At 38.7% G+C, this 15,785-nt stretch overlaps 1 protein-coding gene across 1 annotated transcript in view; it reads left to right on the top strand.

The window, feature by feature from the left end:
- The window catches only part of ST8SIA6 (ST8 alpha-N-acetyl-neuraminide alpha-2,8-sialyltransferase 6), a 114,089-nt gene that overhangs the window by 80,565 nt on the left and 17,739 nt on the right, over positions 1-15,785 (top strand). Inside the window, exons 5-6 of the mRNA XM_043967826.1 lie at positions 6,590-6,731; positions 8,691-8,803. Of these exons, the coding sequence (XP_043823761.1) occupies positions 6,590-6,731; positions 8,691-8,803 (255 nt within the window). The remainder of the gene's footprint in view (positions 1-6,589; positions 6,732-8,690; positions 8,804-15,785) is intronic.

Below are 15,785 nucleotides of genomic sequence, written 5' to 3'. Positions count from 1 at the left end.
TCCAATTGGTAGTATAAATTGGTGGCTTATGTGTCACCTTCAGGTGGCCTTGCTGGTCACATAAAGAAAGGAAAGGAACAGAGTTGCTGAGCTCCAACTTAAACAGCTCTAGGGGGCCAGTGTCCAAGCACACTGGATTTTCTAGGACAAGCTCAATTTCACTTATTCCATTCCTTTGTTTCAACAAACCATCAAAATATTCCAGAAATTCTAGTATTTCATCACATAGTAAATGAATGTATCAAGTCCATAATTATAATAAGAAATGTAAAGATAATATAAGATTGAAAGTTCCAAAAGATAAATGGGAGCTTGTGAGCTGAAGAATCTATCAGCACTAGAAATCACATGTGAACATTGCACTTGTATCAAAATTTAGAAGGAGCAATTCTAAGTTTTAACCTATCAAACAAAACATTTGTGAAAGAAATGGTATGCCCTGGTAGTTGAACTTCATGCAATAAGCAAAGCTTACCTCTGTTCATTTATCTGAATTACCTGGGCTTTTAGAAAGCCAATTTGATAACCTCAATAAATTTTCCTGAATTCAGGTTTTTTTTAAAAGCTCTAAGTTGGATGACCTAGAAAGACAGGAAATCTTGAAAGTGTTCTTTTCACTTTTTGGGTATGATGAACTTTCTAATAAACTCCATAACCTTATTAAAGCCTATCTAAATGGGAAGTTTCTTAGCCAAATGGGAAGGAGAATGTATCTACAGGTCTAATATTGTTAAATGTACTAAGAGATTTTTATAAGAACATTAATCAAATGCATTTTATATTCGAAATATAAAGAAAACATGCAAGTTCATCCTATTTACTGCCCGGGATAAATGGAGAGGTCATTTCTGCATATGTGATGTTTAAAATCTAAATTGTGGTCGCCTTAAATTAGAAGCTTTAGCACCAGTCCTTGGGCATTAAACATTTATTAAAGCATAAAATATTCCCATGGAGTTCAGAAAGTTAAGAAAAAAGCCAATTTAGCCTAGAGTTCCAGCCTGTTTGGTTCCTCCTTAAGTCCTCCGTCACCAGCCTGCTTTAATCAGGAACTCTCCAGCAAGCTGATTGTGGAAGCTTTTTATAGGTCTGGAACAGAGGTGGTCCTTACACACTGCTTCAAGCTGATTGGTTGGAGTCATCCAAATCCATTGGTTTTGAAGGCGGTCTCAAGTTGAGTTCACAGTCTAGCTTCTGAGAACAATACCTTCTTAAGGGATAGCCAGGTGATTACAATCCAATTAACTTGAAGTAGGCAATCACTGGTGAGCCTGCTAGAGGTCCAAGTGGTGAAGGGGTTGGCACCGAAGTAATCCCTGACATCATGTTGGCAGTGCTGACAGGAGTGCTGCCACTTGGCATGTTGGATATGCCCATCCGAGCCTGGTTCTTCACAATTGGGTAGAAATAAGGGTGTTGCATGGCCTCTCTGGCATCCCCAGGGGGTTGGCAGCAGCAATCACTCTCACTTGATTCAATCTAGATTAATCTCCAGGTGGGTCTTTGAGTATCTGCTAAATCCCATTATTTTATCACACATATCTTGTCACCCTACCCCACTATGGCCCTCTCTTCTTCCCTCCATTACTGAAGTTCTATTAGAAGTCATCTGCTTCTTCCCCATTTGTCTACTTCTCAACCTCCTAACCTTGTTACCTTTCTCTGGACTTTCTCTACCATGCTATAAAAACATTCACCCTCAAAGCTTACTTCACCACTATACTTTACACACCGGGGATACCTTCTGCCCCTGACAAGCTAATTCCTCCCAGAACCTCCATTTTAAGGAGGATACCCAGGCCAGCAGCCGTATCTTCATTCTTCCCCAGGAATTCCTCTTCAGACTCTCAGTACTTTCTCTACCACCTTCATCTCTTTCTCCCCACCCCAGTCTTATTGGCCTCCACCTCCTACTTTGCATCTTCCTTTTATGTATTGTCTTCCCTGCCTCCTATTAGCTCTTTGAAGTCAGGGGCTGGTATTTGTATTCCCAACACTTAACAGCATAACCTGGCCATATAATAAGACTTAATAAATACTTACTGATTAAACATTACCACTCCACTACTGAAACAACCAGCTCCAAGTCAACAGTAACTTCAAAATACTGGCCACATTCAAATAATACACCTCTCCTGACCTTTTCAGTACAGCCTATTGATTCTATAACAATTACTGATACTTTATGAGGGGAGTAAAGTTCATAATTCCCTAGAAAATTAGAAATGGCCCCTTAAATTGACATGAAACTAAGTAAGAAAGAGTGCAAGAGTTACACGCCCCCCCCCAACAAATAGAGGATTTCCTTAGCTCTAAAATGAGGAAGTGAATTCAGTTTCTAATGTTCCTTACAGTCATACTAATCTATGATTCTATATAGATACAGAAGGTGTCTAGGCAGTTATATATAGAAAACCATTGAGAATCATTGACCACAAACTTGTTATGAGTCATCAATGTATAATTGTCTTTTTTTTTTAAGTCATCATGATAGTAGAATACGTTAAAGGGCACATTTGAACAAAAGGGCCAGGAAATCATCTTGTATTTCATTTACTCTTTCTTATTCTGTTCCACATGAGATTGTGACATCCCAGTTCACTTACTATACTCTTAAAGGACATGGAAACAACAGAGGGCTACAGAGTCAATTGGAGGGATGAATAATTGTCTGACAACTGAGGAGTGACTTTATCACTGGCTTTGAGTATTGAAGGATTTTTATTAAGGGGAATGCTGATCAGTTCTCTATTCTGTACAAAACTGCCAGGCCAAAATAAGAAACTGTTCCGGGCCAGGTAAGGAAAAGCTTCTCACCTTCCAGGATGATTAAACACTGGTGCCCATTACCAAGAGAGGGGGAATTATAGAGTCTCTGGCCGCCATGATCTTTGGCAACAGATCTTTCTTGGATGGCCTAGATATTTATTTATCAGAGATAAGTGGGCAGGACCCACTGATCTCAGTATAATACTGAATTGCCTGCATTTCTCCAAATACCAATAATTTTATTGAAATTCTCTATTTAGTTAAGTTATACAAGATAAGTCATTTAAAAATGCCTCCTTTCAGGAAACAAAACTATCACTCTTTGCAGATGATATGATGGTATACTTAAAGAATCCTAGAGAATCAACTCAAACATTACTTGAAACAATTAACAACTTTAGCAAAGTAGCAGGATATAAAATAAATCCACATAAATCATCAGCATTTCTATACATGACCAACAAAGTCCAGCAGCAAGAGATAGAAAGAGAAATTCCATTTAAAGTAACGGTAGATAATATAAAATACTTGGGAGTCTACTTGCCACGACAAACCCAGGAACTCTGTGAACACAACTACCAAACACTCTTCACACAAATCAAATGAGATCTAAATAATTGGAAAGATATCAATTGCTCATGGATAGGCAGAGCTAATATAGTAAAAATGACAATACTACCTAAATTAATTTACTTATTCAGTGCCATACCAATCAGATTACCTAAAAATTATTTTATAGAGCTAGACAAATAACAACAAAATTCATCTGGAAAAACAAAAAATCAAGACTATCCAGGGAAATAATGAAAAAAATTCACAGGAAGGTGGGTTAGCGGTACCAAACCTGGAGCTTTACTATAAAGCGGCAGTCATCAAAACTATCTGGTACTGGCTAAGAAATAGAGTGGAGGATCAATGGAATAGGCTAGGCACAGGAAACACAGTAAATGACACTAGTAATGCAGTGTTTGATAAACCCAAAGACTCCAGCTTCTGGGATAGGAACTCAGTATTTGACAAAAACTGCTGGGAAAACTGGAAGATAGTATGACAGAAATTAAGCATAGACCAACATCTTACACCTTATACTAAAATAAGGTCAAAATGGATACACGATTTAGACATAAGAGGTGACACCATAGGAAAATTAGGAGAGGAAGGAATAGTCTACCTATCAGATCTTTGGAAAGGAAAACAGTTTATGACCAAACAAGAGATAGAGTATATTATAAAATGCAAAATGGATGATTTTGATGACATTAAATTAAAAAATTTTTGTACAAACAGAAGCAATGCATCCAAAATTGGAAGGGAGGCAGAAAGCTGGGAAACAATTTTTGAGGCCAGTACTTCTGATAAAGGCCTCATTTCTAAAATATAGAGGGAACTAAATCAAACTTATAAGAATCCAAGTCATTCCCCAATTGAGAAATGGTCAAAGGATATAGACAGGCAGTTTTCTGATGAAGAAACCCAAGCTATCTATTCCCATATGAAAAAATGCTCCAAATCTCTAATGATTAGAGAGATGCAAATTAAAACAACTCTGAGGTACCACCTGACACCTATCATATTGGCTAAAATGACAAAAAAGGAAAATAATAAATGTTGGGGAAGCTGTGGGAAAATTGGAACACTAATGCATTGTTGGTGGAGCTGTGAACTGATCCAACCATTCTGGAGAGCAATTTGGAATTATGCCCAAAGGGCGATAAAGCTGTGCATGCCCTTTGACCCAGCGGTGCCACTTTTGGGTCTTTTGCCCAAGGAGGTCATGGAGGGGGGAGGGGGACCCACATGTACAGAAGTGTTTGTGGCTGCTCTTTGTGTGGTGGCAGAGAGTTGGGGGTTGGGGGGATGCCCATCAGTTGGGGAGTGGCTGGACGGGTTGTGGTGTGTGAATGCAGTGGAGTACTGTTGTGCTGTGGGAGGTGATGAGCGGGAGGAGTTCAGGGAGGCCTGGGGGGGTCTTGCATGGGCTGATGGTGAGTGGGGTGAGCGGAGCCAGAGGAACATTGTGCACAGTATCATCGACATTGTGTGTTGATCTACTGTGATGGACTAGATTCTTCTCACCAGTGCAATGGTGCAGAGGAATTCCAGGGGACTCATGATGGAGGAGGATCTCCAAATCCAGGGAAAAGAAAAAAAAGAACTGTGGTGTATAGATGCTGAATGAACCATACTACTACTTTTGTTTTTGGTGCTGATGTTTTTCTATTTTGAGGTCTGTCGTCATTGCTCTGGTTTTTCTCTTGTAACATGACTAAGGCAGAAATATGTTTGATGTTGTTATGTGTATACATATATGTATATGTGTGTTGTGTGTATGTATGTGTGTGTGTGTATATATATATATATATATGAAACCTGTGTCGGATTGCCTGCTGTCTTGGGGAGGGGGGAGGGGGGGAGGGAGGGAGAGGACTCTGAAATTGGAGAGCTTGTGTGAACAGGAGTTGGGAGCTGTCTTTGCATGTAACGGGAAAGAGAATGAAATACTTTATTAATTTAAAAAATAAATAAAAAAATAAAATAAAATAAATGCCTCCTTTCAAACCACACTGCATTAAATATGGCCTATTTTCAGAGAGACATTCATTTTGGCTATTTATTTTTTAACTGCACTCATTGGATTTCAAATTCCGTTTCTGCATTATGAGGGAAATATTCCACTTTCTCTCTTCCCTTAAAGTTAAAATAATATTATAAAAACAGTGTGCACAAAGTAGATGTCGATTGATTAGGAAATGACAGAATAAACTGTGGTCCATTAATGTAATGGAATATAAAGGTATCGTAAGAAGTGGTTTTGTTGAATTGGGATTCTTTTCTTCTTTCTAATCGAATACTTATTACAAAGGAAGGCTCACTGAATTATATGCGGGGAGAGATACATTGAGAATCACAAAATTAAAGAATTGAAAGTTGGAAGAGATCTCAGCAGGTATCTAGCTGTGTAACCTTCAGTCGGACGAACAGGCGACAAGATAAAGAAAGAGTATTGGTGTTAGAAAAACGAATTCAGATCCCGCCTCAGGCATTCACGGACTGTAGGGTGCTGGAGAAGTCACGTTCTCTCTCTCAGACTTGGTTTCCTCTACGGTAAAATGAGAGTGATAGCACTTACTTACAGGCCTTGTTGTGGAGATCAAATGAGATAACATATATCAAGTGCTATACAAATGGTGGCTATTATTATTTTTAGCTAGCTAACAAGAATCCCGACTATAATAGGGAGGGGGGCTCAGTGCCTCTCGAGGCAGCTCACTCTCCTTTTGGACAGTGGCAATGGTTAGGAGAGGTTTCCTGACACCGAATCTAAATTGGCAACTACAACCTATTGCTGCTGGTCCTGTCCTCTGAGGTCAAACAGAAGTCCATTCCCCTTCCACATGACAGTCCTTCAGATACTGGAAGACAGCTATGTCTCCCCAGAGTCTTCTCTGCTTCAGGCTAACCATCCCCGGGCTCTAAAACGATAAAATGAAGGTGATGTAAAAACAGAAGCCATCAATGAAAACAAGATTAAAAAGTAGCTTCCATTTGCAGCCCACACTTAACAGGGAATTGCTTCAGTATATCAGTGAGCAAGTGAACCTATCTGACCCCCTAATCTTGTTATCACCTTCAGTCTGGTGTGCTCACAGTTTCCCCCTCAAGTGCTCATTATGAACAATGCAGACAAAAGGCAGTGGTGGAGAAGGCTGTATTGCCCTCCTGAAAGTCACCGTGACGATTCTCTCTTTTTGGAGTGACCGTTATTTCATGCTGTTTTTCTGACTCTTTGCCTTGGCTTGCTTTTGCTCGTCCTCTGCAGGTCAAAACTCGCTTCTTGCTGTGACGCTACGCACAACCTTGTCATTTCTCAAAATAACACTCCACTTGGGAGTAACATGAGTTATGAAGCGGAGAGGGCCAGCTTCCTGATCGAAAAGGGCATTTTTCGAATGTTGCCAGTGGTAAGTGAAGTCCGTTAGTGGGTTGTTTGGGATGTAATACAAAGATGAAATGTGCGAAAACATTAAGGCAGAATTTCAACTAAATGAGTGATAACGTATTGCCTGCTAGATTTAAGGGGACCATTTTAAAGGCAGTTTTTAATACTGTGGATTTGTTGGAAACACTTTTATGTCGCTTAAAGAATTCTACCTCTCCTCTATCCTCCAGTCTTACTGCCTTGAATAAGATGGGTCAGTTGGGATTTCCCTAGCAACTCGTTGATCTTTGGGTCACAGTCTTTTGCTGTGAAAGTGACCTTTTAAAATTTGAAATGGGCTTCTCCCTATTTCCTGTGCTGGGAGCAAAATCACACCTTGCCCAGAGAACTATAGATTCATATTCTTTGTCTTGCTTTTATTCTGGAAAGTGAAGTTGGAAAACTTGGCAGGTCCCAGTGGATGACTGTCAGATCACCACCTTCTTAAAACACTGCCTTTCCAGGCAATAGGTTGTAAGAGACTGTAAATTCAAGGTTAGACCCACATTTACCCTTTCAATAGGGAGAAAGTTTGCCTTAGAAAACATCCTCTTCTACAGTTCACACACACACACACACACACACACACACACACACACACACCAGTCAAGCAAGCTAGCAGCCGTTATGCTCTAGGCATTATGCTAGGTGTGGAAATAAAATTATTTCTACCCTCAAAGAATAGATGTACTATTGGAAGAGATAACATGAACATACACATGCAGAAATATGCACATATACACACATATGCTGGCGTGTGCACACACTCCTCAACTCCAGAGATTGATCTACTTCCAAGCACCAGATACTACAAATCTTTGGTGATTAAGGCTACTGTATGGCAGCCCAAGGAAGTTAGAGTCAGTTTACCAACCCCTAAGCCACCTTGAGTCAAGTTCTAGTTTCCTCAGAACCTGCAACTCCTTAGAATAAAGGAGAGTATTGCAAATATCCAAACCAGAGATAACTCAAGGTCAGGGAAAGGCTAGAGTGAACCCCGTATCATAACATGACAGGTTGGTAAATGTATAGAAGGGAGTAACAGAAGAGAAACAGAGAGCTTTGAAGGGGTTGACAGAGTTGGAACTTTCTGGCTATAACTACTTATATTTACTTCACTCTTGTATGGTATGGGCAAGGTATTTTATTGGCGAGTTGGTCCTGAATTCAGAGCAACTTGCAGCTACCTCTCACTCAAACTTAGCTTTCTTGTTCCTATGTGCAAATCAATAAAAATATCCATTTTCAGATAGTGTTAATGTCTCATTAATAGAGGAGGGTATATTACTCAAGGGAAAGTGACCAATTGAAGAACTGCTCCTTTCCAAGAGAATTGTTTTCTAAGTCTGCTAGGGCTCAGGATGAGAGGAGGAGCAAGTGTGGGGTGAGTTGATGGGGGAGCCAAGAAGGAATAAAGGAAAATGCTGTTTATACAAAACCAAAATTAGGCCTTGAAAAATTAATTTGAAATAGTTCAGCACACAGTTGTTTTCATCCTTGAAACTTAGTTTGATTTATAAGATGGGTATTTATATGTCTGATGGCATAATTGAGCCTAAAGACCTCATTCAGGAATCATGCCTACCTTTTACTAGATAAAAATCAATTTTATGTCTAGGAGTTGAAGAGTGTTTAATATGTTTTATTTATTACCCTATCTTAACCTTTTTTTGGAGCTTAGGAAAAAAAGTTTTCTCCCATTCTTCTCTATTTACATAGTAATAAATAATGCCAAATCTTGTTTCTTTCAGGAAAAATCCATCCTAAACTGAGGTACTTCTTAACTTTCTAAGCTGCTTATTGGTGTTTTCTCATAACCATTAGCTCACTCTGTACACCGTATTGTATTAACCTCCTACGGAGTTAAGCTACAAGCACTGAACTGATGACATTTGTGAGTCTACAGCTGAAAAAAATGTTCTTTGTAACTTCCTCTTAACAGTCACAGCCATTTGTGGGGCGTCCCTTTAATCAGTGTGCAGTGGTTGGAAATGGGGGAATCCTGAGGGACTCTATCTGTGGAGCTGAAATAGACAAGTCTGACTTTGTTTTTAGGTAAGAACTTCTGTATCTCAATCTTTGAATCAAAAATGTGTCTAAATGTTGAGTATTTTTCAGAGGCAACATCAAGGCGATACAGTCTGAAATTTGTTCAGTGTGTGTACCATCATTTAATTTTTAGTTCTAAAAAGATCCAGCCATTTTGCAATCATGTGACATTATGCTGTGCTTTCCCTGACTAGGTCAATCTTAATAAATGCACACGAGGAGTCTATAACCATAGGACTTGAAATTTTCCTGCAAAACCCCAAATGAGCCAGTAGATGTGCTCATCATTTTGATAGGATATGCTACAAAGTACTTCACTTCCCTGCATAGATAGAGGTGATGGCTCATCCATCTGGGGAGACCTTATTTTGACTGAATTATCAACCTCTTTCAGAATAAGGAGAAAGCTATATTTTTCTTATCAATCATGTCATTTTTAAATGAATACTTTTCAGGTATTATAAGAGTTATTGTAAGCTTATCAATTTGATCCACCTCTTTCAAGCAAATGAAAACTAGATGCTTTCCCATAAGCATGTCCCCTGTGATTTTAAATCTTATTTATAAATCTTGGACCAAAGGCATTGTCAATATACCTGACAGCCCTACAATTAGTGAATGAGTTTTTTGTGATTAATGGCCAGTATATTAATGATGTAGTTATAATTTCTAAATGCCTTATGGAGAAAGGAGTGGACAAATATAGCTTGGGGCAGCAAAGATGAAACCTGAATGCTTATATCTGCACCTTGTTTATATAACGGAGAATAACTATGCAAGAGTAGCAGTGAAGGACAGTACTGAACTATGGATACAAACAGTTTAGAAGAAAAGGCCAAGAGAGGTGCACCAGGATGGCACAATGGCCCCGGGTGTGGTGACTTGATCCTCTTGGCATATTTCTTCTCATGTCCTTGTTGTATGTGTATCTGAAGAAATTAAAAGGGTGTGTAGTGTGTGAGGTATTCCCTGGACGCTTCTGTGGGTCCACAGCCATGTTCTTGATCTTCTCAAGAGCCCAGATAGGTTACAAGTCAAAAGGGGGAGCTTAGCAAATAAAAGCTGCTTATCTGATTTCTTCAAGTTGGTCTCACTCCTCAGTTCTTAGTGAGGGGTATTCACCCTTTGTTCACTGGGATAGGAACACCTTATACCACAACATTTACAGACTATGGAGAGATCATAAACAGCAACCAAAGAGCTCCCAAAGACTTCTGCTTCCATAGGCATATAATTACTGCATACTGGCCACTGCTAACCACACGTCCTGTTCCACTGCATTCTTCTCTCTGCCATTTGAAATCCAGCTTATTTTCTTTGGTAACAATTCCTGTATCACCCTTTCTAGTAACTTTCAACACTCCTGCTTCCCTGAACAGATGCTCACAAGTCACGGAATGTTAGCATTGGTAGGGACCCCAGAGGTCATCTGGTCTGACCTGTCTGTGCAACGTGCCTAACACATACTCCTTCTGCCTCTGTCTAAAGATTTCCTTTGAATAGCTATGATCAGTAATGATTGATATTTATGTATAGCACTTTTAGGTTTGTTAAGCTCTGTGCATTCTATATATCATTTGATCACTACTTTCTCCCAAGGCATTAGATGAGAGAGAGAGAGAGAGAGGAGAAAATATAGAGGATAGAGGATAGATGGGGGATAGATAGAGCATTTATTAAATGCTTATTATGTGCTAGCAGGCACTGTTTGATGTTCTGGGAATAGAAGTACAAACAAGCAAGACAGCTCTGTCTTCAAAGAGCTTATTATATTCCACTGGGGGAAGATAACAGATAAAGGGGAGCTCAAAAGTGGTGCCATTGGGGAAAGAAGAATGGAGAGAAAGGAAGAGCAAGGAGGAGTTCAGAGAGAAGGTCCAGGCATGAGTTATGTGAACGATGGTTGGGGTCCTTCTAAAAATGGTGAACCTGAGAGGGCCTCGGGGCAGGTTTATCCAGATTGATGCTTTTGTTTAGTTGTAATTGTTAAAAGTTTTCCCTTACAGCAATCTGTCACTGTAACTTCTGCCCCTTGCCTCTGTTTCTGTCCCCTTGAGTTAAGAAAAAAAGTATTTTCCTACTATCACATTTGCTATGAGTCTTCTCCAGGCTTAAATTAAACATCCCTGTTTTTTGCAACCATTACCGATGGGTCTTAAGCTCCCTCCCTATCACCCTACTATTCACCTTCTTCTTGACATAGTCTAGTTTGTCAGTTTCCTTCATAAAATAGGGTACCCAGAACAGAACACAGTACTCTAGACGTGGTCTGACTAGAGCACAATCCTAGTGAGTAGAAGGTGTCCAGGCCCTGCTGCCACAACTCTTAGGAATTTACAGGAATACAGGCAGCAACAGGCAGTGACCAGGCACAAGGACAGCCTGCAGGCAGCCGTTGTTCAAGTGATGAATTCCCATTGAATGGCCATTGCCAGCTTCACATCTTGCTGCCATATGTTGTTCACCTCTCAGTTCTTTGAACTCCAACTATAGTATTTTTGGGTGACAGTTTCTGCATCTCCCTGCTCAGTAAACATTCTCATTTCCCTGCTTTCCTGGTCACATCACTCCATCAAAAACTGACTTTGAACTTGACCCTGTGTTGCATGAACTTTTGGTTGAAGTCACTGTGTTATTAGTTGTTGGTTTTGTTAACTGTTTTACTTTGTTCCAAGAGACCTCTCCCTAAGCAGGAATAATCTGTAAGTTTATGTAATGTGAAAACAAAACACATCAATAAAACTGAAAGTCTAAAAAAACTTCACTCTGCTTCAGCAAGGACCAAAGACTCTCTACCTCAGGCTTCCAGTTAGAGCAGTCATGGTTTTGCCCCACTAACCCAGAACATTTCACATGAAAGAAAGCTATACTGTGAATGACTTAGCTGTTCTCAGAAATACAGTAATCCAAGACAGTTCTGAAGGACTCATGATGAAAAATGCTCTCCATCCCCAGAAAAAGAAATGATAATGTCTGAATACAGATTGAAGCATACTTTTTACCTGTATTTTTCTTGAGGTTTTTTTGTTTATTTTCTTTCACAATATGACTAATATGGAAATATGCTTTATATGACTACACATGTATAACCTATATCAGATTGCTTGCCTTCTCAATAAAGGGGGGTGAGGAGAAAAGAAAGGAGAGAATTTGTAACTCAAAGTTCTAAAAATGAATGTTAAAAATTGTTTTTGCATGTTCTGGAGGAAAATAAAATCCTATACATTAAAAAAGAAAGCTACAATAAAGAAAAATACTCTGACAGAAGACTTTTTGATAATTCCCATGACATAGTTGATGAAAATTTATTTTTAAATTTTCATTTTATTTCACAGTCAACCTTGGAAATGAAGATATTTTTGTATAAAGTTAATGATCACTTCTCAATTTTTAAAAACAAATCAAAGGTAAAGGAGTCTGTTTCTCTAATCCACTTAGGTTGCTTCTGAAATCAATCTGAACACTCTACTCCCTTTGAAGTTAGCAATGGCTCTGAGCCCTGGAGAGCTCCTTAGAGTGATAATGGGAGCTAGAATAAGGACTGCTGCAATTTTGCTAGGTTTTTTTTTTCTTTTGAAAGGTCTCTTAAGATAATCAGTTCAGAGCTTTAGAGATATAGGGGTCTAGTTTGGCTCAGGAAAAATGTATAGAGCAGCCTGGAAATTATTTTCCTTCTTTTCATTTCAAACTTTAGGTGCTTAGGGAACAAGTTATTTAGCAGCACTACCAACCAATCTATTTAGGACCAGGGATCTTTGGAAAAAATTTTGCCTCTCCAGGTCTCAGTTTCTTCATCTCTAACATAAGCAAGTTAGACCAGGTAGATGAATGCTAAGGTTATGGCGAGCTCTGCCCTTGAATTACCACTCAGAATCACCAAGTGTTCTTCTATTGCCTATCAGCCTATTTATTGTTTTCTTAGGGATACTGTTATTTAAATAATTCAGTAGATTTGTGATCTCATTCTTGTGTAGCACATGCCCCATCCATACCTGCTATTTGTCTGTCTTTCTAAATACCCTTCATAAATAGTTTGCCCATTACCGAAAGCCCTTTTGTGGTTCTTTAAATGTTTGGGAATACCATTGCAGCCATTGGCACGACGCCATGTCATTCCTTTCCCTGTCAACATGATCAGACTACCTCCTTTTCCCGGCAGGCACACAAGGTTTCCTCCTGACGCTTTTTGTTTATACCTATGAGTTCATCCATATGGAAATTTTCTGGTATATGGAAACCCCCTCTACTGAGACAGATCAGCAACTTGTCTCTAACTTGGAGTTCCAGAGAGTTGCCTGTGGAGGTGGAGGGATGTACCCATGGTCAGACAGTTAGAATGCCTCATGGGCAGGTCTTTCTAGGATTACTTGAGTGCAAGTTATCATTTATAATATGAAGCAGTCTACTTATACCCATCAATATCCATTGCCCTTTGAATCTTTCTAGAATTTGGTATTAGTTGTATGTAGCCTTATTACATGACTGGAAGAAAATTGGTGTCTAAGTTGGACTTTTTTCATTGGCAAGCAAATTGTAGTCATTAAAAGTCCTACGTCATTTTTCAAATGTGATCCAGTCCAATCTCATCCTTCTATTCAATTAAATGCCTGCATTATTGTTCATCACTACACCCATCCAAAATATAGGTCCTAAGGTATTAACTCAGTGGGCTACCTGTTCACATTTTGCAATAATTGGGTTATATACATTGTTTTTCTGGTGTGAGTTACTAAGCCGAGATCTCTTTTTAGCGCCCCAGATGTTTTAGTATTTCCTAAACTGTTCTAGGGTTTAGTTAACTTGAATTTAACAGGCATTTATTAAATGTCTGATGTGTGTAAGGCACTGTGCACAGTCAGTACCTGTAAATATCATTATTATTAATAAAAAGTTCTTCATATTTGGACTTTGTGCAAGATTGAAGAGCAACTTAGTGAGCATGTGACTCCTTATTGTATTTGTCACTTGTTCCTGATACTCAGCAGATTGTTGACCCAAGTAATTTACGTGGTTACATCTGTCGTGGGGCTTTGTATGTTGTCACACACATGGATGAACCATTGTATGAGAAGAGTGCTTCGTGTCACATTTTGTTTTTACTGAGTCAACTACTCTTGCATTCAAAAGCAAATAGACATAGTGACGTTTTGTGTCCTCAGTATTTCTTAGCTAGTCATATTACTATGAAGATATAATCTATAGAGAAAGTCATCTTGTTCCTTCTAGTATTTTCATCAAGAATACTCTTAATTCATTTGTAGACCATTCTTACAAACATTTTAGAGAGCTGAGAAAGTAGACAGCTGTATCAGTAGTTACTGGTATCTTTTGTTAAAAGTATCATCTATAATCTTTTTTATTCTTTTGGAATATCCCTTTAATTGATATATCTTAAAAATTGTTCCTCACATTCCTTCAAAACTGATTCCTGCAGAACAAATTTCTTTTCTATGCATTTGATCTGGTCCAGACTGTCTTCCTGACTTCCTCTTTTTATTGTTTTTGTTTTTGTTTTGTTTTTTTGGTGAGGCAGTTGGGGTTAAGTGACTTGCCCAGGGTCACACAGCTAGTAAGTGTCAAGTGTCTGACTTCCTCTTTTTAAATGCCATTGATACTTCTTCACCAAATATATTGGTACTGAGATGATCGTTTCCAAGTCATCAGACATTTATGAAGTGCCAACTATATTCCAGGCACTTGGTAGTGGTTGCACTATCATCACTGATAAAGATAGATTGTCATGGGAATCCCCACAATCCTCTCTCTTTGTGGCCTCCTTAGAGATTAATCTACTACTGTTCTAAAGGTAATTTGGCTTGGCTGGGTCTCAGACCAAAACCTCGGCAGGCTCATTTTTTCCTCAACTCATTCTCACCATATTTTGAAGCAGCATTACTCATACTTTTCCATCTTCCACAGATGTGCTTATATTCTGAACCAGTATGGCCCCTGATTGCCATGTCTCTCTGCTTATCAAAGAGATCAAGTGTTTGCTAACTAAGATATTTTATGGGTTCTTTTGGTCTCCTTATTGTGGTGCAGCATTTTGTATCACTTAAACTTCTTTAAGGAATAGTGATAGACATGTATAACCTAAATCAAATTGCTTTGGAACTCAAGGTTTTAAAAATAGATGTTAAAAATTGTTTTTACATGTAATTGGGGGGAGATAAAAAACCAAATAAAGGGAGAAAAGGAATAGTGATAGAATCAGTGTCTTTTGTTTATCACTTTTCAGTGTTAAGTTTATTTAAACAGGTTGGGTTGGAATTACTGTACTTGCACACAGTGTCTTCTCCTCTTTAGTCTTCTGATTTAATGTTGTTTTGTACATTTATTCTAACCAATGAATGACTAGACCATATTTTTGTTTCTTGCTTACCTCTACCTTGTTTGTTTCTTCGTAAAGACAGTATTCATGTTTTACAGGAGTGGAGCTTCTGAGTAGTCAGAAAGCCTTGGTTCTCTTAATCTTATGCTATATTTATCAGTATTTTTTCTTCATCTTCCTCTGCCCACCTTTGCTTTGAAGTCACCAAATATCAGAGTATATGTTGCCTTTATTTCTATAATCTTGTCATAGTCTTTAATAGATGTCCTTTCCTTTATCTACTACAACAACTTTTAGAGCATAAGCTACCGTGAGAATGTGTGATAACCAGATTGCTTAGACACATCATCTGTCTATGAGGCAAGATGACTAAATCTCCCATGAAATCCTATTTTTGTTGTCTTTGGGTCCAGTGTGAAACTAATTCCATGAATTCATCATTTCTTTGCCCCTCCTAAGAGAACCCGTGAGCTTTCCTTTCATCTAGCTGAAATCAGTTTATGTCTCCTGGTTTCATTTATTGTAAGAAGGCCCAAATGAATATCCTCCACTTCCTCCAAGTGGTAGATCAACTTGTTTGTCTTTGTACGAACTTGCACATTAAGACAACCAATAGCTAAATTAATGTGTGTCCAAAAACTTGGTGATTCTTAATGC

The sequence above is a fragment of the Dromiciops gliroides genome, chromosome 5 (genome assembly GCF_019393635.1).
Source record: "Dromiciops gliroides isolate mDroGli1 chromosome 5, mDroGli1.pri, whole genome shotgun sequence".
Taxonomy (NCBI): Eukaryota; Metazoa; Chordata; class Mammalia; order Microbiotheria; family Microbiotheriidae; genus Dromiciops; species Dromiciops gliroides.
This window is presented reverse-complemented; position numbering and strand designations above follow the sequence as displayed.